The sequence below is a fragment of the Bufo gargarizans genome, chromosome 1, assembly GCF_014858855.1.
Source record: "Bufo gargarizans isolate SCDJY-AF-19 chromosome 1, ASM1485885v1, whole genome shotgun sequence".
NCBI classification, from domain to species: Eukaryota; Metazoa; Chordata; class Amphibia; order Anura; family Bufonidae; genus Bufo; species Bufo gargarizans.
The window spans coordinates 726,459,959-726,487,735 of NC_058080.1; the positions used below are offsets into that span (position 1 = coordinate 726,459,959).

General features: G+C 41.6%; 1 protein-coding gene across 1 annotated transcript in view; it reads right to left on the minus strand.

Moving 5' to 3' along the window:
* The window catches only part of DCC (DCC netrin 1 receptor), a 494,023-nt gene that overhangs the window by 71,726 nt on the left and 394,520 nt on the right, over window positions 1-27,777 (minus strand). Inside the window, exons 15-19 of the mRNA XM_044283460.1 lie at window positions 20,265-20,360; window positions 12,223-12,461; window positions 8,217-8,355; window positions 5,969-6,076; window positions 3,447-3,641 (exon numbers count right to left, since the gene is read on the minus strand). Of these exons, the coding sequence (XP_044139395.1) occupies window positions 3,447-3,641; window positions 5,969-6,076; window positions 8,217-8,355; window positions 12,223-12,461; window positions 20,265-20,360 (777 nt within the window). The remainder of the gene's footprint in view (window positions 1-3,446; window positions 3,642-5,968; window positions 6,077-8,216; window positions 8,356-12,222; window positions 12,462-20,264; window positions 20,361-27,777) is intronic.

Here is a 27,777-nt window from a genome sequence, read left to right on the forward strand (position 1 = left end):
CCAAAAAGCAAATTATTTCTTATTATTTCTCCCCTTAGTTAATTTTCTCCTTCAGCAACATCCTGAAGCTTCAGCTCCAGGGAGCTAAGATTTCTCAATGTCCCACACTGTCTGCAGGAAGACTACGGAGTAAAATATGACTGTCGAGCTACAGCCCTGAAGCTTCGTTCACTTGCTTTGGCCATTGAGCGTCGCTGACTCTGACTTAATTTCTCAATTAGAATGACTTGTACAAGAAATCTCTGGCATTAAATACCGGTGACACATGATTCAGTCAGTATAATCGGTTTATCACAATCAACGTGAGGTCAAGGACTTCATGGAGGTAAAATGTTGATTGCAATTTGCAAGACTGAAGTCATTAGGTGTTATTTAACTGACTTGGGAGAGGGATTCGGCATCTATTGTCTGCCACTTACAAGGCTGTTTTAACACCTCTCCTGAAGCAGTTAAATCACACTTTAAAGAGTCCCAAATGCCCTAATAATACTTTTTCTAATGTATTTTATTTATTGATTTTACATTTTTTCTAGAGATATCCCCCCTAAAGCACAGATTTCCCTGTGCACTTTAAATTTACTTTTCTCCACACCACTGACTTCTCAGCGGTGTATGGAGTACAGACAGTACACTTTCTGAATGGGGCCGCAAAGAACGGATTACGGCCAGGACACACATTGCTGCTCCTGCCTGTGACCCCCGAGGTTTACTAAATGCTGGCATGGCACATGGGTAACTTGTGCTATGCCAGGATTAGCTGAGCCGAGCAGGCTCCTACCTGTGTCTGCTTTGCTAAGCTAAGAGTCCTGCATGTTAGCTATTAGCACTGTATTGTAATAGTTTTTGTGTGCTGATGTGTATTAAGAACAAGGTTTTCCTCTAGAAGTGTTTGAATTAGTTATTCTAGGGTAAAACTTAGCCAGACATGCAGCAATGCGTTTAATAGAGGATATGGATGAATTTTTATATGCATGGTTACGCATTATATTTTGTAATATGTGAATGAGACATTGCTGAAAAATGCGCAACATGCAAATAACACATTACTAATGGAAAATATATGTCCTGCCCAGTGGACACTTGTGGTACTGCACCTCATTAAAAAAAATTGGAGCCATGTACAATGTTACAATGTATTGACATTAATCCAGGCAATCAATGAAATTTCGATTTGGGTAAAATTCTGACCTAGATCAAATCGGAAGATTGATTCTGTCGAATTGGACAAAAATCACATTTTAAGAAATTTGCTGTTTTCTAGGGATAAATGGTTCAGGCTGGAATACCATTTTAACACACCTGGGGGTGGGTGGGTTAGAAAACACAATAGAGCTCTCTGAGAAAATAGAAGAGGAGTTCAGTCTTGTCTATGAGCTAGAATGGAGATTGTCTCACACTCTCGGCACGTCCATGACTTACACAGCCCAGGAACCGTGTAATGCTTCATTTCTAGTGTTGAGCGAGCACCAAAGTGCTCGTGTAGAACACTTCACGATGCTCTAGTGTTCTACCGAGCACCCGAGCACAATGAAAGTCAATGGGAGAACCCCAGGCACCCCCTGCTCTGAAGAGGGGAGGGTGTCGGGACTCTAGTTCAGCTTAGGATTCCCTGCTCTGACTCCATTTAAAGCTATGTCCATATATGGAGTCAGTGCTTGGGGACACCCCAGTGTATTTAAATCTAATTTAGCCTGTATTCCAGAAAAGTTTTTGCCGGGATTCAAACTCACAACCTTCTGCATTAGAGGCTAGGCACTTAACCACTCAGCTTTAATAGCTGCATAGCCAGTTACATAAAAAAGAGACTTCTACTGTACTGTACTTCTACTGAGACCTATACAGTAGAAGTCTCATATTTATTTATTTTTTTAGAAACTGGCTATGCAGCTATATAGTGTAGTGGTTAAAGGGAACCTGTCACCTCCAAAAACCATCCCAAGCTGCCAGCAGTTCCTAACAGTAGCCAGCAGCGTGTTTCCAATGATAATTTTCTTTTCCTGAAGGCGGATGCAGCTAAAGCTCAGAAAACTTTCTTTTATCCCCTGCCGGTGTGCTTCTCTAGTCATGCTTTAAGCCATGCTTTAAGTTAAGATAACTACACCCCCTTCCCTGGCCCTTCTCTGTGACTGACAGCCGGCAGTTCGGCTGGCTTTGCCGAACTCTCTGCATAAGCGCTGTCAGTCACAGCAAAGGGGCAAGGAAGGGGCTAAAAAAAATAGCTGCATAGCCAGTTGCAAAAAAAAAAAAAAGAGACTTCTACTGTTTAGGTCTAAGGAGAAATACAGTACAGTACAGTAGAAGTCTCATATAAAAAAAAAATCTTTTTTTATTTTTAAGTAACTGGCTATGCAGCTATTATAGCTCAGTGGTTAAGTGCCTTGCCTGTGAGTTTGAATCCTGGCAGAAACTTTTCTGAAATACAGGTTTAATTAGATTTAAATACACTGGGTGTCCACAAGCACTGACTCTAAATATGGACATAGCTATATATGGAGTCAGAGCAGGGACTCCTAAGCCATGGACTCACACTGAGGGATTCCCTCACTGTACAGCGATCTTCTGCAGAGAAATAGAGGCTAAATTAGATTTAAATACACTGACTCAAGCATCCTGCTCGAGCACACGTGGTGTTCGGCCAAGCTCGCTCAACACTATTAATTTCCCCTGTGGTGGAAGACTTGCTAAGTTCCTCAGTAAATTAGAGCTGGTTCCCCTCCTAGAAACGGGACAACCAGCTTAGAATTTGCAGACCAGGGGTACATACCATAGAGGCAGATCATGCAATTAGTAGGAGACCCATGGAGAGAGGAGGGGCCCAGAGCTGGTTGCTCCCATTCCCTTGCAAAAGCCAATGCAGGACTGGATGCTTTCCAGTGGAACTACGGTATATATATTAAGGAACTGACCCAATGGGCATAAAAAGGGAAAACACCAAGAACTTCTGGCAAAACCTGGTTAACATTATGGGGCCCCATTTGAGCTCTACTATAGGGCCCCCTCTCTTCAATGTACATAACTGCAGGGAACCCTACTGACATACCTTCAAGTTATGCTATCATCCTGCATTTTACAATTATTGCTACAGTGACATTTACGATATGACTATGCAGATGGAGTAGAATGCAGTGTACAACACACGTCCTCGCAACGCTGCCAAATGGCTACTCTTTGCTTCTGAGCCATATTTATCTGCATACCGGATACTGAAGGAATTGTCATGCTTCAATAGAGGCTTCATTAGCTGTAACTATTCCAGCCAAAACCTATGAACCAGACATTCTGCATTGGACTCTCATTTTGCATAAACAGAGGACATGTTTTCTCATGTGCTTTTGCTAAGTTTCTGAGTTTATTCACTGCTCCGTTACATCTCGCTCTATCCCCCCTGAGACTTATTTAGACAGTTAAAAAAATACATATTACAGTGGAATAAAGCAGAATCATACCTTTGGGCGTTCTGAAAGGAATTGGGTCGGAGAGGGGCCCCAATCCTTTGGCATTGCGAGCCTGTATTCTGAAATAATAAGCCGTGTCTAGGTTGAGGTCAAGGATCTCATGAGTAAGTCTGTCACCACTGATCGTCTCCATCACCCAGTCATCTATCTGGAGGTTCTTATCCAAGGTATAAAACAGGATATACGCTAAAAACACAAATAAAAATATAGATTGTGACAGCTTTAGGGAAACATTTTAAACTGTCATGAATTATAAATGAGTCCAGGTCCTGCATTATGTATTTGTAGCCGCAGTATCAACATCAGAACGCATTATTCTTTCGATGTGGTAAGTGCCAGCTTCCGTCACTTCTAATTATGATGAACCGTGCCGTTTGTAACCCATTTGTTCATCTTTCTGGATTTTTCATTTGCAAGGTTTCTTCCCAGAAACTAAAAGCCTAAATCACATCTGAGCTTCTGCCAGTCAAATAGGTGGCATCGGATTTATAGTGCCTCTCAAGCATTTCAAGTAGTTTCAACCCTATCTGGGAGAGGAACTGGTTCTCATTTAAGAGACCCAGCAGGTGTATGAAGACTTATTTTCAGGCAATGCTTCATGGGAAATTAAAGTATGCAAATTAGCATCTCTTGAATGTTTTGGGGTGACCTGAAAACACTCTAGAAGGACATGGCAGCTCAGTAATTGGAAGAAGACCCTGAGATACAGAGGAGGGAAAAGTTGTCTGTACTGAGCAGGAACAGCCAACTATCTTGTCTATATGTATGGGGATATGTGTATATTTATGAATTCCAACACCCAATCTTTTTGTTCACTGCCAGAGGCCTGCTCCCATTCAATACATATGTACTCTTGACCTGATCTGTTGAAGGAATAGCTGTACGGACAACCATTACTGAAGGTGTAGGGACAGTTTAAGCGGTTTCTGGTGGCTTAGTGGTTAGCATTGTTGAGTCTAGGGTCTTGGGTTCAAATCTAACCCTTTGGATCCCTTAACTCCAAAACCATACAATTGTTCAGAGCCTCTGTCGCAGATTCCATCAAAAAGACTTGAAAAAAAAAAGTCCTGTACACGCCAGGACCAGTTTTATAGGAAGCCACATAATTGACCAGGAGTCTGGGAGGAAACTGGAGAACCCAGAAGAAAACCATGCAAACAGGGGGAGAACATACAGATGAGTTCTAACTTAGCTATGTTTGAATTTTCAGGTAAAAAAAATTATGTATTCTTCTGGCATCCAGTAAAAAAAAAAAAAAAATTTAATTATGGGAAACTATGGGCAACAAATGGCCATCACAGGTATGCGTTGTTGTTTTTTTTAACATGGGAGCCTATGTCAACTTGTAACACTCATCTCAGATATGTCAAGCCAAGATAAAACTTACAAGGCTTGTGGCAGGGATCCGACACACCACACCCTGACTGATCACCTTTTTTCGGGCAGTAGCTGGAGCCAGAAACTATACAGTGAATGGAAGACTCTGTCCACTGTGTATTTTCCAGCATGGCGTACTGCAGCTCAGCTATTATTCACTTGAATAGGAGCTGAGCTGCAGTACCCCAGGATGGACGCTACATAGTGGGCAGAATCTTGTGCTTCTGGTTCCATTCCCTGTATAGTTGCTGGCAGCTGGCTGAAGTAGTTGGTGGGGGTGCTTGGTGTTGCCCTGAAGATAGGCCATCAATATCTAAGTGCCAAAATCATCTACCAGGATCATTGAGTTTTCAGTAAACTATTGATATGTCATAGAGACATGAAAAACTTTGATCGGTGATGGTCTGAGCGCTAAGATTACCAATGATCGTTAGAACGAGGAGAGAGAAGCGTTTGCATATCTATCTTTCTCCACCTTGTGGCATGAAAGGAAGCAAAACAGACCTAATAGAAAGTCTATGGGCCATTTCAATTCCGTCTCCTGCAGCAAAGAGAACGGTGGGGGTCTAAGCACTCAGACCCCCACCGATCAAAGTTTTTGATATGTCCCTATGATACAAACTATTGTATTGTTCTGACCTTCCATGCCGACCACTGGATTGACCCTGTACAGTACTGTGTGTTCTGACCTCTGCCTTTTCACTACATTGACCATGTACCACCTGCTGGTGTCTCTTAACTTGCCTGGGTCAATAGCCTATACATGGAAATTACTCCTAGATGTAGCAGCTCAGTGGCCCCTGCAGCAAAGTCCAGATCCCCACAGGGAGTGAAAGGGTCCACCTTGACAATGCCCTCAGGAGTAGCCCCACCCCAAATACAGTATGTTCCGTAGGAACATATTGTCACAACAATGTTGTCTACAGGTTGTCTCAGAAAAACTGTATTATAGGTCGACGACCCCCTGAATATTCATCATATGGTACATTTCTGGTCAAAATGGAAAGTTCCAGCATGCAAACTTCTTTATCCATCTAAAAAAATTTAATCAAGAAAAGTATCGCTAACGAGAATAGAAAGTGAAGTGGTGAGACATGTGGAATACAAAAAAAAAAGGTGCAGAACAAGCAAATTACCAGTAATCTTGCCGTTGGCTTCGATCGGAGGCTGCCAGCTCACTGTAACAGCTCGAGGCTTCCTTTCCCTTGTGATGACTGTTAAATCCTTCGGGGCAGATGTTGGAGCTTAAATGGTGTAAAAAAAATTAAGAAACAGTTGGCTATGAACGAGGTGTAAATTAACAGTACGACATTCAAGGTGCTGATAAGAAACATTATTCCAGCGGAGGCAGGAGATGTAATGATCAGGAGGTTCACACATCTAATTATGACATCCTGACACTTTCTTGCCCCAGTGTTTGGTTTTCATGTCATGAAACTTAAACTCTGCCAGAAGAAGTGATACTGATGTCTGTGGTGGTACTGTGACTAGAAATGTCATATATAAGGAATAGTGTGCTCTCTATGGCAAATTATAAGGGTATTCTCTATAGAGGCATTCTGGTCATGGCACCAAAGGTTAGATGACAATTTTTGATATTTGTGTTGGTGATACATTATTTTGAAGTACTTTTAGAAGAGAAAGTAGTTGACTCGAGGGGTTCCAAACTCCAGGACCTCTAACAATTTCCACGTTGAATGGGCAAAGATAAACTGACCTTGTGGTCCTGCTCATGCAAATGAGCTGGAGAGTCTGTGTGAACAATAAAGCCCCATCAGTGTGCTGGTCAATAGGGTTTCCAGAGGTTGTATCTCCACCGATTATTGTTCACTTATCTTAAAGGGGTTCTCCAGGCTACATATAGGATCAGATGAGGATAAGTAATCAATACCAGCTCCCCCACCGATCGGCTTCGGAAGCAATATAGTATACGGGGATGGAAGCAGATAGATTTATACACTGTAGTGGCTGTGCTAGGGTGCTGCAGCTCAGCTGTCATTCAAGCGAAAGGGAGATGAGCTTCAGTATGCTGGTGCCAGAAACTACACAGTGTGAAAAACCATCTGCTTCCACGCCATACACTGTAGAACTTTTGATGCTGTGGTTGCCTGAAACAGCTTATCATGGGGATCCCCACCGATCATGTCCTCAATATGTGTAGCCCTAAGAAACCTCTTTAAGGATAGGCAGTCAATATTAAATTGTGGTAAATCCCCTTTAAAAAAGAAAAAAAAACATGAATTGCCCCTTTTCACTTCAAAAAAAGTTCTGTAGTTGAAGTATTTTTTGCCAGGTGCAATGTCCACCAAAGGTACCAGCAATCATGTCTCCCAATGATAGTGCTAATCACAATGCCTTAAAAAAAAATTCCCAGCACCAATAGGCCCCTATAACAGTGTGAGCCACACTGCCCCATAGAGTGCCACAGTGCCCAACAAACAATGATAGCAATAAAATAGCCAACCACGGTGCCCTCTATATTGGCTTACCAACAAATGTTTCTAAACCCTTTCACCTATAATGCCCCCAAACAACGTAAGCCATTGTCACTTAAAGGGGTTTTCAACAGATATGCTCATGCAGTTGCTTACATCTTCCCCATGCATTTTTTCCAATGTTGGCCCTTCTGATCTGTTTTTACCATGTAAACTAATCCCCCTAGTTTGTTTTCATCATGTATGTAGCACTTCCCATTGCTGTGTCCAACTAAACCCATGACGCACTTCCCCTTCCTCTGCCACAGCTCAAGCACCACCCCTAACAATGCCCAGCTAGTTGACAGCTCCTCCCAACCAACCAGTTACATAGATAGTTCCCTACCACTGCCCCGCCCATGGACATAACATCACAGGAAATATGAAAGAGCTGCATGGACACGGTCATGTGACCACAGCTCAGAATGTGAGATGAGAACAATACAGGTAAAATACATACATTACACATTTACAGCGACTTTCATAAATTATTATTTTAAAGGATGCTGATGCAAACTGGTAAAACCCTTTTAAATGGTACCAATCACAAAATGGCCTCCACAGAGTCATGGGCTAGGAATTCTTGAGGTAGAAAGTCAGTTTTCTGCTTTACCCCTGTATCTAAATTCCCATTGCCAAAGCAAAATGTCTTGGCACCCCTTTAATACCCAGCATCTGACACATGCCCTGCGCGCTAATATATAGCTATATCAAATATTGACCCAGATAGTGTGATGTGACAAGCACAGGATTCCCAACTTTGGTCAAAAACAAATTTTGGTACAACTCAATGCCATGTTCACATTAGGTTACGCAAATGCGTCAAGTCAGTAAAATAACAATAGAGTATGGCATATTATGGCAGTGATTTGTTGTCATAGCATTCTTAATCCATCATATCCATCATTACCTGTTTCGTAAGTAGCAGCATGAGCCGTCATACTCCACGTACTCGACCTTCTGCCTTTCGTCACCATCACTGAAAATTCATACATGGTGTTCGGTTTCAGACCCGTAGCCGTGTGGCTTAAGGATGTGGTATCAGCAGACTTATAAAGAAAGAAAAAAAAAATACATAAAATACAACTTTAAATGGGTTTTTTGGTACTAGGATATTGATGGTCTATATTCAGGATAGGTCATTAATATCAGATCGGTTTAGGTCCTACAACCAGCAGCACTCCCACCAATGTGTTTCAAGCAGCTACTGGCACCAGGGGGATGGATCTCACAGGTTCTCCCGGAAGGCAGCCACGATGCCTAAGGAAGGCATTGTGCTGCCTTCCCATCGGGTCCCCGTCACAGCAGCGCGGGGACCCGATGGCTGCTTCCTCCCTGCACGGACATCGCACGTGCCGCAATCAGCGCTGACCGTGGCTGTGCAGGGGTTAATGCGCCGGCATCAGTGATTTCACCGATGCTAGCGTATGCAGCAGGGGTCCGGCTATCAGTGGCTGCCAGACCTCTGCCGCTGATCGGGCAGGCGCAGCTCCTGATCACCATGGCATACATGTACTTCTCTGGTCCTTAAGTCACGGCCAGAGATGACGTACATGTATGTCATGGGTCCTTAAGGGGTTAAAATCACTTACTGTAGATTTCCCGACCACATCTGCTGGAAGTTTGTTCCAAGCTTCAACCACTCTTTCAGTAAAATAATATTTCCTGACATTGCGCCTAATGTTACCCCCAGCTAATTGCAGATTGTGCCCAGTTGTTCTTGTGTTTGGCTTCTTATTGAGAGCACTTCCCTCCTGAACCTTATTTTAACCTTTAACATATCTAAAGGTTTCGATCACCCCCCCCCCCCCTTTCCCTTCTCTCCACAAGGCTATACAGACTACATTCTTTAAGTCTATCCTGGTATGTTCTATTCTTAAGACCCTCCATCATTTTTGTAGCCTGCCTCTGCATCTGTTCCATATTACCTATGTCATTTTGTAGGTGGGGTCTCCAGAACTGGACACAGTATACTAGATGTGGTCTCACTAGCATTCTGTACATTGGGATCACAATCTCTCTCTTACTACCATGGTATTGTAGCAGAAAGTGTTACATTTCCCAGCAGCTCCCCCACAGTGGAAATGCAGAACTGCATGGTACTCAAGGAAATCAATGCAATAATTTCACACTATGGGTCCCCCAGAGAAAGACCAGTTCTTCGAAACTGATCTGTATGCAGTGGCCCGGTTTGGGGTGGCCCCAACGCTACGCTAGGTCCCCCAAACACCGTCGAGGTGTCACCACGTGTTGCTGATCTCCGGAAGGGATGGTAAGACGTGGTGCACCCCAATGGGAAATAATTTCAGAGAGTCAGGGTCTGCAGTAAACCAGGGTGCTTCTTTACTGGAGGAATTCAGGTACAAAACTACAGGCGAGGCATTGGCCTGGCTTTTCCAGTCTCCTCCCTGGCAGAAGAAGGGATTGATGATGAGGAAAATCCTGAGATAGCTGTCCCTCTTTCTCTTCAGAAGGCTAGTACCCTGGTTCAAGGCTGGTGATCCACGGTCTGTGGCAGCATATTCCCGTCTCAGCGTCTTCTTCTGGTCACTCAGTAGTTTGGCATAGTCTCCTCTTCCAAGCACTGTTCCCTAACTGCAGCACACTAGGGGCTCTGACTGCTCTCCTTATATACAGCTTTTGCTAGACTAGAACCTTCTAGTTGGAGGGGTGGAGTGGAAAAGCTCAGCACCAACAGATACATTGTTTCAGCTCCCGTCTGGGGTATAGACTTACATTAGAGCTTCAATGATACTCAATGGCAATGACACAGCAGGTTTTCCAGACACAAACAAGTTTCCAGACACAACAACATAGCTAAAACCAGACATCTAAAAGGTCAGGATGTCTGCTTTTTGGTGGTAAAAAAGCCTGGTTTTTTCCCTCCAAAACATGATGGTAAACAAGTCTGGGTTTTTCCCTCCAAAACATGGTCTTCTTTAAACCATATGGCAGCTATGGAAAATTACCAGCTTCTCAATCAAAGCCCTAACAGTCTCTTAGTATTCATTAACCCTTTCCATAGAGCCATATAAATACAGTGATAATGAACAGGATATACAGTCAGTTCCATAAATATTGGGACATCAACACAATTTTAACATTTTTTGCTATATACTTCACCACAATGGATTTGAAATAAAACAAACAAGATGTGCTTTAACTGCAGACTGTCAGCTTTAATTTGAGGGTATTTATATCCAAATCAGGTGATCGGTGTAGGAATTACAACAGTTTGCATATGTTCCTCCCACTTGTTAAGGGGGCAAAAGTAATGGGACATAATAATCATAAATCAAACTTTCACTTTTGAATACTAGGTTGCAAATCCTTTGCAGTCAATTACAGCCTGAAGTCTGGAATGCATAGACATCACCAGACGCTGGGTTTCAGCAAGTGAAATGCAGGCTCAATCGGATTCAGGTCAGGTGATTGACTTGGCCATTGCATAACATTCCACTTCTTTCCCTTAAAAACTCTTTAGTTGCTTTTGCAGTATGCTTTGGGTCATTGTCCATCTGCACTGTGAAACGCCGTCCAATGAGTTCTTAAGCATTTGGCTGAATATGAGCAGATCATATTGCCCGAAACACTTCAGAATTCATCCTGCTGCTTTTGTCAGCAGTCACATCATCAATAAATACAAGAGAACCAGTTCCATTGGCAGCCATACATGCCCACGCCATGACACTACCACCACCATGCTTCACCGATCAGGTGGTATGCTTAGGATCATGAGCAATTTCTTTCCCTCTCCATACTCTTCTCTTCCCATCACTCTGGTACAAGTTGATCTTGGTCTCATCTGTCCATAGGATGTTGTTCCAGAACTGTCAAGGCTTTTTTAGATGTTGTTTGGCAAAGTCTAATCTGGCCTTCCTGTTTTAGAGGCTCACCAATGGTTTACATCTTGTGGTGAACCCTCTGTATTCACTCTGGTGAAGTCTTCTCTTGATTGTTGACTTTGACACATATACACCTACCTCCTGGAGAGTGTTCTTGATCTGGCCAACTGTTGTAAAGGGTATTTTCTTCACCAGGGAAAGAATTCTTCGGTCATCCACCACAGTTGTTTTCCGTGGTCTGATGGGTCTTTTGGTGTTGCTGAGCTGACCGATGCGTTCCTTCTTTTTAAGAATGTTCCAAACAGTTGTTTTGGCCAAGCCTAATGTTTTTGCTATGTCTCTGATGGGTTTGTTTTGTTTTTTTCAGCCTAATGATGGCTTGCTTCACTGATAGTGACAGCTCTTTGGATCTCATCTTGAGAGTTGACAGCAACAAATTCTAAATGCAGATAGCACACTTGAAATGAACTCTGGACCTTTTATCTGCTCATTGTAATTGGGATAATGAGGGAATAACACACACCTGGCCATGGAACAGCTGAGAAGCCAATTGTCCCATTACTTTTGGTTCCTTAACAAGTGGGAGGCACAGATGCAAACTGTTGTAATTCCTACACCGTTCACCTGATTTGGGTGTAAATACCTTCAAATTAAAGCTGACAGTCTGCAGTTAAAGCACATCTTGTTTGTTTCATTTCAAATCCATAGTGGTGGTGTATAGAGCCCAAAAAATTTGAATTGTTTCAATGGCCCAATATTTATGGACCTAACTGTATATTAAAACATATAAAATGCAGGTACACAGTATTAAACAGTATAAGTTAACCCTTTCAAGAGAAATAAAGTAAGAAGTTTTAACTTTGCATAGGGGATATAGACAAATGTCCACACATGTCCAAATGTCAAAGTACTGCCTGTTCTAGGGCACTACATCTACTCTAGCTATTTGGAGCCCCAAATGGTTGATCAACCTGTATTTACTCATAATTCCCTGTAAAAATGTTTCAAAATGAACCAGACAACCCCTTTAATGATACGATTATTCAGAAAAAAAATTCAAGACTTCTTTACCTTGTATTTGGAGCTGGAGGAGTAGCTTGTTCTCCACCGTATTGTGTAGAAACGAACTTCTGCTGTCTTTTGGTTCTTTAAGACAGAGTTGTCTGCCCAGCTGACTCTGATGGCATCATGCGTTAATGGAACTGCCTGAACACCTACTGGTGGGAGCATGGGGGTGGACATTTCTGGGACTGAGGTAGGAAAATCATCAATAAAAGGATAAAACTCAATTTCTGAGGGATCCAATGGGTCTGATAATCATGCATTAAATAATATAGTAATTAAAAAAATAATAATAAATAAATAATATATTTTCACAGCAAAGGAAAACACAATGGGTTAAATACAAAATAATGGTAAGGGTGAGAATGGCATAGAGAAAGATAGAGAAAAAGAAAGAGCAATTAATTACAATTTTTGCTATATTTATTTTTGTGCTCAAAAAATGTAAAACTCTAGTAATAAATATAATTTTTAGAAATAAAAAAATATAATAAAAAAAAATTGCAAATCTAAAAAATTAGGTACAGGAACATAAAACATCTTAGATCGGGATATCAAGATAGAGATCAAATTCCAATTATGCTAAAATAAAATAGTATACATTTTGCTGAATTCTAAAATTTTCTTAAACCCCGCGCATGATATTATTATAGGCTATACAAGAAGGGAAATCACAAATCTATTAATAGCTAATGTGACTCCCTGGAGACTGTTGGCAGCAGAAAATCACACTTTTGTATTGACTTCTGAAATGTCCTTGAGTTCTTCGCTGTAACAGATTATTTCTATACATGTTTCCATAGGGGTAGAAATCAATTATATAGTAATGAAAATGCATGGAGGCAGAGTCCATTAATTTCAGACACCTTGAAAGTTCAATTATAACTCAATAAACATTATAGCGGTATAACTAGTAACTTGTAATACACCAAAGTAATACACCAAAGTATATTTCTTCTTCCCGATAAGATTTTAGCAACTGCAAAAATTATTTTTGCTTCCAAAGACTTCCAATTAAAAATCTAATATTATTATTATTATTACAGGTGAAACTTGAAAAATTAGAATATCGTGCAAAAGTTCATTTATTTCAGTAATACAACTTAAAATTAGAATATTGTGAAAAGGTTCAATATTCTAGGCTCAAAGTGTCACACTCTAGTCATCTAATTAATCCATACCCCCTGAGCAAAGGGTTCCTCAAAATTGTGACTTTGGGGTTTTCATAAGCTGTAAGCCATAATCATCCAAATTATAACAAATAAAGGCTTGAAATATCTCACTTTGCATGTAATGAGTCTCATATATTAGTTTCACCTTTTAAGTTGCATTACTGAAATAAATGAACTTTGCACGATATTCAAATTTTTCGAGTTTCACCTGTATATTATTATTATTTTTTTATTTTTTTTACTTATTGCATTTATATAATATTTATATTTTTATTATTAGTCAATACATTTTATTATTATTATTTCTTACATTTATATAATATTTATATTATCATTAGTCAATGCATTTTATTATAATTATAATTATCATAACTATTATTATTACTATATGAAATGTGTTATTATTATTATATTTTTTATGTTTTGTTGTTATTTTATCATTTTGTCAGTAGCATCAATATTAGTTCTGGAAATTGGTTTGGGCTACCCGCTGCCTGCGGGTCCACACTATTTCCATGACCTTACCTTTCTTCTTGGCTTGAGGTAGCCTGAAATGAGTGGGATGAGATGAGCAGCTATGAAAAAATAAAAATAGAGGCCAATAGAAAACAAAATTACTATTTTTTTTTAAAAGCAGAGCTGGTCATCTTGCACCAGTCATCTCAGGATACGAATGTCTCAAGCCAAGACGAAAGGTAAGGAAGGACACATCTGTATAACGAAAAAGTTCTAGTCAACTTGAGAATCCAGATCAATGGTCACATGATTTTACTCCCCATTGGGAAACACTGAGGTTTGGAGGCATCGTGGTAATAATGCAATTTTACCGCCAGTCACAAATGACCTTTTATCATCATAGAGACATAACCTTGACTTTAGACAGAATCATAAACTTGAAGAAACACTACTTGAAAGCCTTAGCCTCGGGCAGGCATCTGAAACCATAGTGTGTGCTACAGAGGGAATGAGGTACTTCATATCAAATGCATGACTGTCCATGTAATACATGGAAAGACCAGGTCTGCAAGTGTAAGAGCTGCTGCTCTGGCTCATCAATCTGGGTCCTGAGAGAAACCACCCGGCTCCACTATGTCCAAACAGCCTAATGACATAAGGTCATAATAAAAATCCGAACATTTGATAGATTTAGGAACATCTTTAAATTTATAGAATTCCAAACTCCAATTATTTAAGAATAACAGTCCCCGATTACTCAGTAGAGTGGTGCCACTATAAAGAGATAAAAAGATTTACAAATTTTAGCAGGGGACAGGTCATCTTCAAGTTTAATTAGAAAGACAAACTGTACCTAAATCCACTGTAAAAGGAAAAAAAAATCTTTGGCACCATGTATTTGCCAAATTACTTTTTGAGATATAATTGCCTACCTACTTAATAATCTTATGATACATCACTAAGACACACTGTACAATTATGATCAGTGGGAGTTGAACCTCAAGGATCTCCCTTGATCTCACAAACCAAGGGGCAGATGATTCCAAACAATACAGAAGTGATAGCATATTCTAATGATATGCCATCAGTTCCTATACTGGGAATACCCCTCTAAATGTTAAAGGGAGTCTTTCATCTGTACTGACCATTATAGAACACTAACACCCTTATCAGCATTATAGTCCACATATTGGAATGCTACTTACTGTTTAGCTGTCCGTCGCTTATTTTCTTCAAAACACACTTTTATTCAATATGCAAATTAGGTCTGAAAGTGCCCAGGGGCGGCATTCAAGCGGCCAGTGCCCAGGCCCCTCGTCGTTATTCATATGAAACCCTTACCCTTTCACCCCTCTAGCCCACCCTAGGTTCTTCAGAAATCCAGCACCAGTGCCGTTTACAAGATTCGCAATGCCTGCGCACTTCATTCCCCATTCCGGCACATGCGCATTAAACGCTCTTGTGCCTCTGCCCATAATAGGAAATGAAGTGCGCAGGCGCGGGGAATCTTGTGAACAGTGCTGGAGCTGGATTTCTGAAGAACCTAGTGTTTTTTTTAAGCTAAACAGTAAGTAGCATTTCAGATGAATGTCAGAGGAAATGCTGAATGTAAAAATAAATTCCCCATTAAAAGTGTCCTGTCTGACCCAGGAAGAAGTTTAACAGCGACTTAAAAAGATTAAAATAGACAAATCACCAGGACCGGATGGCATACACCCCCGTATCCTAAGGGAATTAAGTAATGTCATAGCCAGACCCTTATTTCTGATATTTGCAGACTCTATACTGACAGGGAATGTCCCACAGGATTGGCGCATGGCAAATGTGGTGGCAATATTCAAAAAGGGTCCAAAAACAGAGCCTGGAAACTATAGGCCGGTAAGTTTAACATCTCCCATGGGTAAACTGTTTGAAGATTTTCTAAGAGATGTTATCTTAAAGCATCTCAATGGAAATAAGCAAATAACACCATATCAGCATGGCTTCATGAGGGATCGGTCATGTCAGACTAATTTTATCAGTTTCTATGAGGAGGTAAGTTCTAGACTTGACAGCAGCGAATCAATGGATGTCGTATATCTGGACTTCTCCAAAGCATTTGACGCTGTACCACATAAAAGGTTAGTATATAAAATGAGAATGCTCGGACTGGGAGAAAAACGTCTGTATGTGGGTAAGTAACCGGCTCAGTGATGGAAAACAGGGTGGTTATTAACGGTACACACTCAGGTTGGGTCACTGTCACTAGTGGGGTACCTCAGGGGTCAGTATTGGGCCCTATTCTCTTCAATATATTTATTAATGATCTTGCAGAAGGCTTGCATAGTAAAATATAAATTTTCGCAGATGACACTAAACTGTGTAAAGTAATTAACACTGAAGCGGACAATATACTTCTACAGAGGGATCTGGATAGATTGGAAGCTTGGGCAGATAAGTGGCAGATGAGGTTTAACACTGACAAATGTAAAGTTATGCACATGGGAAGGAATAATGCAAGTCACCCGTACATACTAAATGGTAAAACACTCGGTAACACTGACATGGAAAAGGATCTAGGAATTTTAATAAACAGCAAACTAAGCTGCAAATACCAGTGTCAGGCAGCTGCTGCCAAGGCCAATAAGATAATGGGTTGCATAAAAAGGGGCATACCGTATTTTTCACCCTATAAGACGCACCGGCCCATAAGACGCACCTAGATTTTTGAGGAGGAAAATAAGAAAAAAAATATTTTTAACCAAAAGGTGTGCTTTTGGTGGGTTTTGAACTAATGGTGGTCTGTGCATGACACTACTATGGGGGATCTGTGAATGGCACTGCTATGGGGGATCTGTGGGTGGCACTGTTATGGGGGGATCTATGGATGGCACTGTTATGGGGGGATCTGTGGATGGCACTGTTATGGGAGGTGGATCTGTGGATGGCACTGTTATGGGGGGATCTGAGGGGGGCACTGTTATGGGGGGATCTGTGGATGGCACTGTTATGGGGGGGTGATCTGTGGATGGCACTGTTATGGCAGGGGTGATCTGTGGATGGCACTGTTATGGGGTGATCTGTGGATGGCACTGTTATGGGGGGTGATCTGTGGATGGCCCTGTTATGGGGGGGGGGGTGATCTGTGGATGGCACTGTTATGGGGGGGAGATCTGTGGATGGCACTGTTATGGGGGGTGATCTGTGGATGGCACTGTTATGGGGGGATCTGTGGATGGCACTGTTATGGGGGGGTGATCTGTGGATGGCACTGTTATGGCAGGGGTGATCTGTGGATGGCACTGTTATGGGGGGTTATCTGTGGATGGCACTGTTATGGGGGGATCTGTGGATGGCACTGTTATGGGGGGGTGATCTGTGGATGGCACTGTTATGGCGGGGCTGATCTGTGGATGGCACTGTTATGGGGGCTGATCTGTGGATGGCACTGTTATGGGGGGTGGCTCTATGGATGGCACTGCTATATATGTGTCACCCACAGATCCCCCACCCCATACCAGTGCCATCCACATATCCCCCACCCCATAATAGTGGTATCCACAGATGCCCTAATATACTGGAGCTAAACCTGTGGGAGGGGCCGGTGTCATGCAAATGCGGCAGGGCCGGTGCGGTCACTGTACTCCGGCCCCACCGCTCACTCACTACTTTATTGCCTAAACCTTTTATAATAATAACTTTAATTGAAGTTCCGATCCCCAGCCCCATCTGTACTACTTACGAAATGTCCTGTAGCAGGCAGAGCAGGGTGGGCGGCCGGCCGTAACTCACTGATGTCAGGTGCCTGCGCCGCCTACTTTATGAATGAAGTAGGTGGCGCAGGCACGTGACATCAGTGAGTTACGGCCGGCCGCCCGCCCTGCTCTGCCTGCTACAGGACATTTAGTAAGTAGTACAGATGGGGCTGGGGATCGGATCGGAACTTCAATTAAAGTTACTATTATAAAAGGTTTAGGCATTAAGGAAGTGAGTGAGCGGCGGGGCCGGAGTACAGTGACCGCACCGGCCCTGCCGCATTTTAAATGACACCAGACTCTACTCCCTCTCCGCTCCAGCTGATACATCGCAGTCTGCGATTCTGCAGCATCGCAGACTTCGATGTAAAATGGCAGCATTCGCCCCATAAGACGCAGGTGCATTTCCCCCCCACTTTTGGGGGGAAAAGTGCGTCTTATGGGGCGAAAAATACGGTAGATGCCCGTGATAAGAACATAGTCCTACCACTTTACAAATCGCTAGTCAGATCACACATTGAGTACTGTGTATAGTTCTGGGCTCCAGTGAACAAGGCAGACATAGCAGAGCTGGAGAGGGTCCAGAGGAGGGCAACTAAAGTAATAACTGGAATGGGGCAACTACAGGACACTAAAAGATTATCAAAATTAGGGTTATTCACTTTAGAAAAAAGACGACTGAGGGGAGATCTAATTACTATGTATAAATATATCAGGGGTCAGTACAGAGATCTATCCCATCATCTATTTATCCCCAGGACTGTGACGAGGGGACATCCTCTGCGTCTGGAGGAAAGAAGGTTTCTACACAAACATAGAAGAGGATTCTTTACGGTAAGAGCAGTGAGACTATGGAGCTCTCTGCCTGAGGAGGTGGTGATGGGGAGTACAATAAAGGAATTCAAGAGGGGCCTGGATGTATTTCTGGAGCGTAATAATATTACAGGCTATAGCTACTAGAGAGGGGTCGTTGATCCGGGGAGTTATTCTGATTGCCTGATTGGAGTCGGGAAGGAATTTTTTATTCCCTAAAGTGGGGAAAATTGGCTTCTACCTCACAGGTTTTTTTTGCCTTCCTCTGGATCAACTTGCAGGATGACAGGCCGAACTGGATGTACAAATGTCTTTTTTCGGCCATGTATTATGTTACTATATGTTACGTAATGCGGGGACTATAATGCTGATAATGGTGTTAGTGTTCTATAATGTTCAGTATAGGTGAAAGACTCCCTTTAATGATAATCTTAACTAAACTAGAATTATAAATGGTAAATCTATGATAGGTAGGTATTCACATTCACTCTTCGTCTGTCCTTTGTATTGTAAGTATAAATAAATAATAAAAAAATTGTAAAATACATTTAAATATATAAAAACATAAAAATAATATCTAAGACTAAGAACAAAATGTATAAAAATCTAACAAGTCAAATACTTTCAGAACAAAATAAAATATATCATTTGGCTTAGCCAGTCGGGTCTTGTTTATCCCACAGAGTGAGTGATGTTATCTGTATTGATTCTCACTCCAGAATATTTCTTTGCTAAATTGTTTTCAGAAAACAAGTGATATATATTATAATATCTTACAATGAAATAGAAATTACATATTGATTCGGCCCAGATGATAGGACATTGGACACTTGAAATGAAAAGCCGAGCTCCCTGGACTGTGTCTTTTGGGAATACTTCATTAAAAAAATCTACATCGTTAAAACTGTTTTTCCCTTGTATTTGATCGGAATATTCCATAGGGTTACCTTTTGGAAATTGCATGCCTTGTTTTCAGATTTTTGTGCGCTCATTGACATACAGCTCATACTAGTGAGGAACAACCTGAGAATATTCCATCAAATGCAGGCACACAGATGATAAAACCACGCTAGATTACATACATCGATCCAAAAAAAAATCTACAAAAATGTATGAAATCATAAAAATATTAAAAATTTGCAAAAATAAAACCCACATTTTTTTAGCGAGAGAGAAATAGAAGCTTTTAAGGCAATCAGAACACGTTCGATTCAGGTCACATTTATTTGGACCTAAATTGAATCAGACAGTCGATTGGGATGAATCGAACCTGAATTGAATTTTAATTAAGGATAATGAATTTTATTATATTTTATCTATGATAGCGGCACTAAAATAACTATACAATTGAATACTGAATTACCTTGCTACAATTTTGCTTAGATAGAAATAAATATACAATTAGATAATAGGACCTTTTTTTTTTTTTACAAGATTTTGCCTTTTGGTCAATGTAATCAATAGCTACTGGACCAAATAAAAATTTGAAATTAGAATTTCTATTTGATTCTAAAATTAAATTTTGAGGGAATTGTTGCTTTCTTTAATTTACTGACAAAAACTTTATGAATTTGATGTAAAGACCTAATATTTTTGTCAAACATTTTTTTGTTTATATAAAAAAATTTATATCAGCTTTGAGAGCCTGTTTACAGCATAGTAAACAATCTGTTATTCAATTTTCTGTAAAGGACTGTCTTTACTGTGTCATGTGTAATACTTTAATGAACAATAATTATAACACATTAAGCTGCGTGGTTTAATTTCTATGCACTTACCTGATCTTTTTTGTGCAATTATAGGCAAAAAAATAAGGATGCAAACAAAAATGGAAAGATAATAATTCAATGAAAAGCATATTTATTTATTTTCTTACCAGTTTGAGATCGAGTTGTGGCGCTCTCATATAGGGGGACCCCTTCTCCAGCGTTATTAAAAGCTTTCAGTGAAATCACATAATGGGAGCTTGGTTCTGCAAACAAAACAAAAATATTAATAAAATGGCAGCAGTTATGGGAGGACATAGAAGAGCAATGTAAAATGTTGTCTACTTAGATTAAAATGTAAAAAATGTATAATAATAAAATAATAAACACTGTTTTTCTTTATTGACGTGATGGTAGCTTCTTAACATTGAGTGCTACAACATCAATTTTCAACTGTATTTTATTGTAGAATATAACACTGTGTCCTTGTATCCTGAACTTTCTTTATTCCTCTTAAATACTGTAAGAGCCTCTGTCATTCAAGTTTTTTAAGCAGGATGGATTGAGTGCAGTTTATATTCCTTTTAAAAACAGGAACTATTCTAGAAGTAAGAGGTCAACCTATGCTGAATTATGAGCATCTTATTGCTAAGAAGGAGATAATCTTAAAAAGGACATCTTACAGCTGATATTACAAGGCCGTTGGAATTAAAGAAGCAGATTCTGCAATGGTCAATAATCTGCAGATTAAACTATAAGAATAAGCAGCACAGAAGCTCATAGGCGGAGGTAGTCGGTTTCCATGTATTGCTATATCAAATTCACATATATACCTAAATGAACAGCTGTTGTGTAGACTTACTAGGATGAAGAAGAATAACCGAAGAAAGAATAAAAAGTTATATAGAATGATATTCTGCACAGCTTTACAATTAGGGAAGTAACCAGCAAGTAAAATGATAAGTATAAACACAAATCAGGCAAAAGAACAGAGGACCCTGTCCATAAGAGCTTACACTCTACAGAAGAGAGGACCCTGCCCATAACAGTGTACACTCTACAGGAGAGAGTATCCTGCCTATAAGAGCTTACACTCTACAGGAGAGAGGTCCCTGCCCATAAGAGCTTACACTTTACAGGAGAGAGGCCCTGCCCATAAGAGCTTACACTCTACAGGAGAGATTTCTCTGCCCATAAGAGCTTACACTCTACAGGAGAGAGGTCCCTGCCCATAAGAGCTTGCATTCTGCAAGACAGAAGACCCTGCTCATTAGAGCTTAAACTCTACAGGAGAGAGGTCCCTGCCCATAACAGTATACACTTTACAGAAGAGAGATTCCTGCCCACAAGAGCATACATTCTACAGGAGAGAGGTCCTTGCCCATAAGATCTTGCACTCTACAGGAGAGATGTACCAGTCCTTAGGAGATTGCACTCTACAGGAGAGAGGTCCCTGCCCATAAGAGTTTACACTGTACAGAAGAGAGGTCCCTGTCTATAAGAGCACACACTCTACAGGAGAGAGGTCTCTGCCCATAAAAGCTTACACCCTACAGGAGAGAGGACCATGCCCATGGGACCTTACACTCTACTGGAAAGAGGTATCTACCCAAAAGAGCTTACAATGTAAGTGAAATAGGGGGAGTGACATAAAAAGTGCATAGTTAAAATTTGGTTTTGAGGATCAACTCCTAGCGTTGGCAGCAGAAATATAGATAAAGCTGCACTGACCCATCACTCTGTATGTATCTGTTCGGGACGTTTCGCGAACGCGATCAAATGTTCGCAAACCACAAGTTTGGGGAGGGTCCCATTCACTTTAGTGGCAGGCGAACCTGGAAAACCTTCAGGTCATATTTGCAGCCACCGAATACTTACTAGAAGTGCACAAATAGTCCCACCACATGGACAGTGACATACTAGATAGGGATCAATGACAAAAATTCCCACCAAAAATATGTATTTTAATCAGGGGCCATTTTTATGAGTCTTAAAGGAAAATTCTCAAAAATGTGCCCTGCTGGAGCCTAGAAATTTTTTATTTTAGGCCATAAGGGAATCGGTCACTATCCCCCCTGCTGCGCTGAATGTCCTTTCGGACAGGACGCTGACGAGGAGCAAGCCAAGAGTTCCATGGCAAATTGTGCCAGCTCTGGCCACATATCAAGCCTGCACACCCAGTAGTCCAGGGGTTCCTTGCTTCTCAGAGCGTCCACATCGGCCGTTAACCTGATGTAGTCGGACACCTGTAGGTCTAGGCGTTCCCTGAGGCTGGATCCGGAGGGCGGCTGTCGATGGGTTGCTTGCAAGAATGATCTCATATCTGAAGAGACCAACACATCTTAAAACCGCCCTCTTCTTGCATGCGTGGTAGGATTGATACCCGCACATGTTGCTCTGTGGGTAGAAATTCCTTTGCCAGTGCCTGCAAAAGCAGAATGCAACACATCTCACAGCAAGGCCTGGAAATGCTGCATTCTGATAGCCCCCTGTGATGCTGGTAACATGTCCGCCATTATGTGTTTGTACCGGGGGTCTAAGTACGTTGCCACCCAGTACTGGTCCTTGCCATTTATGCTTTTTATCTGGGGTCCCTCTTCAAACACTGGAGCATAAGGGCCCCATTTGCACTAAATTGGTAGCAGTGGAGCGCCCTGGCTCCTGCTCATCACACAGGAGAATGTCATCCTCGGTCTCCTCCCTCCAGCTATGGACAACACCAGGAATCCCTGAAAAGTGTAAAGCCTGCTCTTCTTGCTCCTCCTCCTCCTCCCTCCAGCCACCATCCTCCTCTGACTCCTCTTCAGACTCCTGCTGATTTGTCTCAGATGGATTAGCCCCCCCTGGGAATTCATTCAGCATTGCGACTTACTCATCTTCCAGCTTCTGCTCTTCGACGGCTTGATCAATGACAAGACGCAATGCATGCTCCAGAGAGAAGGCGTAAGGTACGATGTCACTGATGGTGCCCTGGCTGCGACTGACCAGTTTGGTGATCTCATCAAATGGGCACAGAAGTCTGCATGCGTCGCGCATGAGCAGCCACTTGCACGGTGAAAAGAAACCAAGCTCCCCAGAACCTGTCCTGCTGCAGAGTTCGTACAGGTAGTCGTTAACGGCACGTTGCTACTGGAGAAGCCTATCAAGCATATACAAGGTGGAGTTCCAGCGCGTCGGGCTGTCACAAATCAGACATCTGACGGGCAGGTGGTGTCGCTGCTGAACGTCAGCAAGGCAAACCATGGCCATGTAGGATCTAAAATGGCCAGAGATTTTCCTGGACTACCGCAAGATAAGAGCAGTAGTTGTGGAAGCAAGTATATTGCAGGCCTCAATCAATATTTGGTGGAAGTTGGTATATCAAACCCATTAATCAATATTTCATGGAAGCCGGTGTATCGCAGGCCTTAATCAATATTTGGTGGAAGCTGGTATATCAATCCCCTCTTATCAGTATTTTGTAGAAACAGATATATAGAACCCCTTAATGAGTATTTGCTGGAAGCAGCCATATCAAACCCCTTAATCAATATTTGGTGGAAGCCGGTATATCAATCCCCTCTATCAGTATTTTGTAGAAACAGGTATATAGAACCCCTTAATGAGTATTTGCTGGAAGCCGGTATATCAAACCCGTAATCAATATTTGCTGGAAGCTGGTGTATCGCAGGTTTCAATAAATTTTGGGTGGAAGCCGGTATATCAATCCCCTCTATCAGTATTTTGTGGAAAGAGGTATACAGAACCCCTTAATGAGTATTTGCTGGAAGCCGATATATCAAACCCCTCAATCAACATTTGGTGGAAGCTGGTGTATCAATCCCCTCTGTCAGTATTTTGTGGAAACAGGTATATAGAACCCCTTAATGAGTATTTGCTGGAAGCTGGTATATCAAACCCCTCTATCAGTATTTTGTGGAAACAGGTATATAGAATCTATTATTAGTATAGTATTTTCTGGAAGAGCGTATATCAAACTCCTTAATCAACATTTGGTGGAAGCTGGTGTATCGCCGGTCTCAATCAATATTTGGTGGAAGTCGGTATATCAATCCCCTCTATCAGTATTTTATGGAAACAAGTATTTAGAACCCGTTAATGAGTATTTGATGGAAGCTGGTATATCAAACCCCTTAATCGATATTTGGTGGAAGCTGGTGTATCAATCCCCTCTATTAGTATTTTCTGGAAACAGGTATATAGAATCCCTTAATGAGTATTTGCTGGAAATAGGTATATCAAACCCCTTAATCAATATTTTGTGGAAGCAGATATATCGCACCCCTTAATCAGTTTTTTGGGGCGCAACATGTATATCACACTAGTTGCAATTTGTTATTCTAATATAGTTGGTCCCTCTATCTAGCTGTGGTATCTCAGCAGAACTGCTGCACAATACAAATGCACTATAATATACCTTCTATATTAGAAGGTATAATATATGTAGATCACACCCCTCAATATATATATTTTTTTTAAGAAACAAGTATATCACACCAGTTGCAATTATTATTTCCAATAGCGTTGGTCTATCTAGCTGCGGTATCTCAGCAGAACCGCACACAACTGCTGCAATACAAATGCACTATAATATACTTTCTATGTTAGAAAGTATATTATAAGTATATCACATGTCACACCTATCGATTGCACACCTATATCAGCCCTTAAAAGGACTTTTGTGGCCCTATTAGCTAGCATTTCGTGTCCCTAACATTCTGTCCATGCTCCACACAGCAACCTATCCCTACATTGGCAAAAAACAGAATGTAAAATGGCTGCTAGATCGGATTTATTTATAGAGGAGGGGGTATGTCCATGTCCTAAAACGTCTCAATTGGCGTCATGTCCCACCTGATGGATGTGTCATGGGTCAAAGTTCGGCACAATGCAATAGAATATGTCGCCGGTGGACATCAACATATGTTCGCATGTTCGGCGAACGAGCAAAGTTCGTCACAAAACGACCGTCGGGTAAACCGCAAGGCCGTCTCTATCTGTTAGTATCTGAGCTAACATGGATATAAGGAATGCAGCGGAGTGGGGATATCTGTGACCAAGTTAGATTGTGAAAGGACCATGAAGTATGGTTATGTAACATTGGCCACCTTGAAGAAATAATTTTTCAAGTCAAGCATAAAACTGGAAATTTTAGAAGCAAATCCAGTGGTCAAGGGTAATGAGGAAAGGGAGGATGAGAGCTGTAGTTTTATTACTTTTGTCATAAGCTTAGGGATGGTGGAACGTGGTGCAAGAAAACATTATGACTTAGAAATAATATCTGGTGGAGTTGGACTCCTAATTTCCATGATGCAACAGAAAAGTTCTTCCAAATATTTCATGCAAATCAGCCACATATTGATTTATAAAATAGATTGACCTACTCTGTCTCTGTATATTGAGATTTAAGGGGGTTGTTCACCGTTTAGGGAGTTTGAGCACACCCCTCGCTCCCCTGATCAGACCTGCAAAGGGAAGCATATTTTCTTGCTCTTGCTCTCCACCATCGGTTCCCGACTCCCTTGATGCCCGACCGCCACAGCCAGTGAACTTGATGTAGTCGGACACCTGTAGGTCTAGGCGTTCCCTGAGGCTGGATCCGGAGGGCGGCTGTCGATGGGTTGCTTGCAAGAATGATCTCATATCTGAAGAGACCAACACATCTTAAAACCGCCCTCTTCTTGCATGCGTGGTAGGATTGATACCCGCACATGTTGCTCTGTGGGTAGAAATTCCTTTGCCAGTGCCTGAAAAAGCAGAATGCAACACATCTCACAGCAAGGCCTGGAAATGCTGCATTCTGATAGCCCCCTGTGATGCTGGTAACATGTCCGCCATTATGTGTTTGTACCGGGGGTCTAAGTACGTTGCCACCCAGTACTGGTCCTTGCCATTTATGCTTTTTATCTGGGGTCCCTCTTCAAACACTGGAGCATAAGGGCCCCATTTGCACTAAATTGGTAGCAGTGGAGCGCCCTGGCTCCTGCTCATCACACAGGAGAATGTCATCCTCGGTCTCCTCCCTCCAGCTATGGACAACACCAGGAATCCCTGAAAAGTGTAAAGCCTGCTCTTCTTGCTCCTCCTCCTCCTCCCTCCAGCCACCATCCTCCTCTGACTCCTCTTCAGACTCCTGCTGATTTGTCTCAGATGGATTAGCCCCCCCTGGGAATTCATTCAGCATTGCGACTTACTCATCTTCCAGCTTCTGCTCTTCGACGGCTTGATCAATGACAAGACGCAATGCATGCTCCAGAGAGAAGGTGTAAGGTACGATGTCACTGATGGCACCCTGGCTGCGACTGACCAGTTTGGTGATCTCATCAAATGGGCACAGAAGTCTGCATGCGTCGCGCATGAGCAGCCACTTGCACGGTGAAAAGAAACCAAGCTCCCCAGAACCTGTCCTGCTGCAGAGTTCGTACAGGTAGTCGTTAACGGCACGTTGCTACTGGAGAAGCCTATCAAGCATATACAAGGTGGAGTTCCAGCGCGTCGGGCTGTCACAAATCAGACATCTGACGGGCAGGTGGTGTCGCTGCTGAACGTCAGCAAGGCAAACCATGGCCATGTAAGATCTAAAATGGCCAGAGATTTTCCTGGACTACCGCAAGATAAGAGCAGTAGAAGTATAGAAGAGCAGTATTTGTGGAAGCAAGTATATTGCAGGCCTCAATCAATATTTGGTGGAAGTTGGTATATCAAACCCATTAATCAATATTTCATGGAAGCCGGTGTATCGCAGGCCTTAATCAATATTTGGTGGAAGCTGGTATATCAATCCCCTCTATCAGTATTTTGTAGAAACAGATATATAGAACCCCTTAATGAGTATTTGCTGGAAGCAGCCATATCAAACCCCTTAATCAATATTTGGTGGAAGTCGGTATATCAATCCCCTCTATCAGTATTTTGTAGAAACAGGTATATAGAACCCCTTAATGAGTATTTGCTGGAAGCCGGTATATCAAATCCATAATCAATATTTGCTGGAAGCTGGTGTATCGCAGGTTTCAATAAATTTTGGGTGGAAGCCGGTATATCAATCCCCTCTATCAGTATTTTGTGGAAAGAGGTATACAGAACCCCTTAATGAGTATTTGCTGGAAGCCGATATATCAAACCCCTCAATCAACATTTGGTGGAAGCTGGTGTATCAATCCCCTCTGTCAGTATTTTGTGGAAACAGGTATATAGAACCCCTTAATGAGTATTTGCTGGAAGCTGGTATATCAAACCCCTCTATCAGTATTTTGTGAAAACAGGTATATAGAATCTATTATTAGTATAGTATTTTCTGGAAGAGCGTATATCAAACTCCTTAATCAACATTTGGTGGAAGCTGGTGTATCGCCGGTCTCAATCAATATTTGGTGGAAGTCGGTATATCAATCCCCTCTATCAGTATTTTATGGAAACAGGTATTTAGAACCCGTTAATGAGTATTTGATGGAAGCTGGTATATCAAACCCCTTAATTGATATTTGGTGGAAGCTGGTGTATCAATCCCCTCTATTAGTATTTTCTGGAAACAGGTATATAGAATCCCTTAATGAGTATTTGCTGGAAATAGGTATATCAAACCCCTTAATCAATATTTTGTGGAAGCAGATATATCGCACCCCTTAATCAGTTTTTTGGGGCGCAACATGTATATCACACTAGTTGCAATTTGTTATTCTA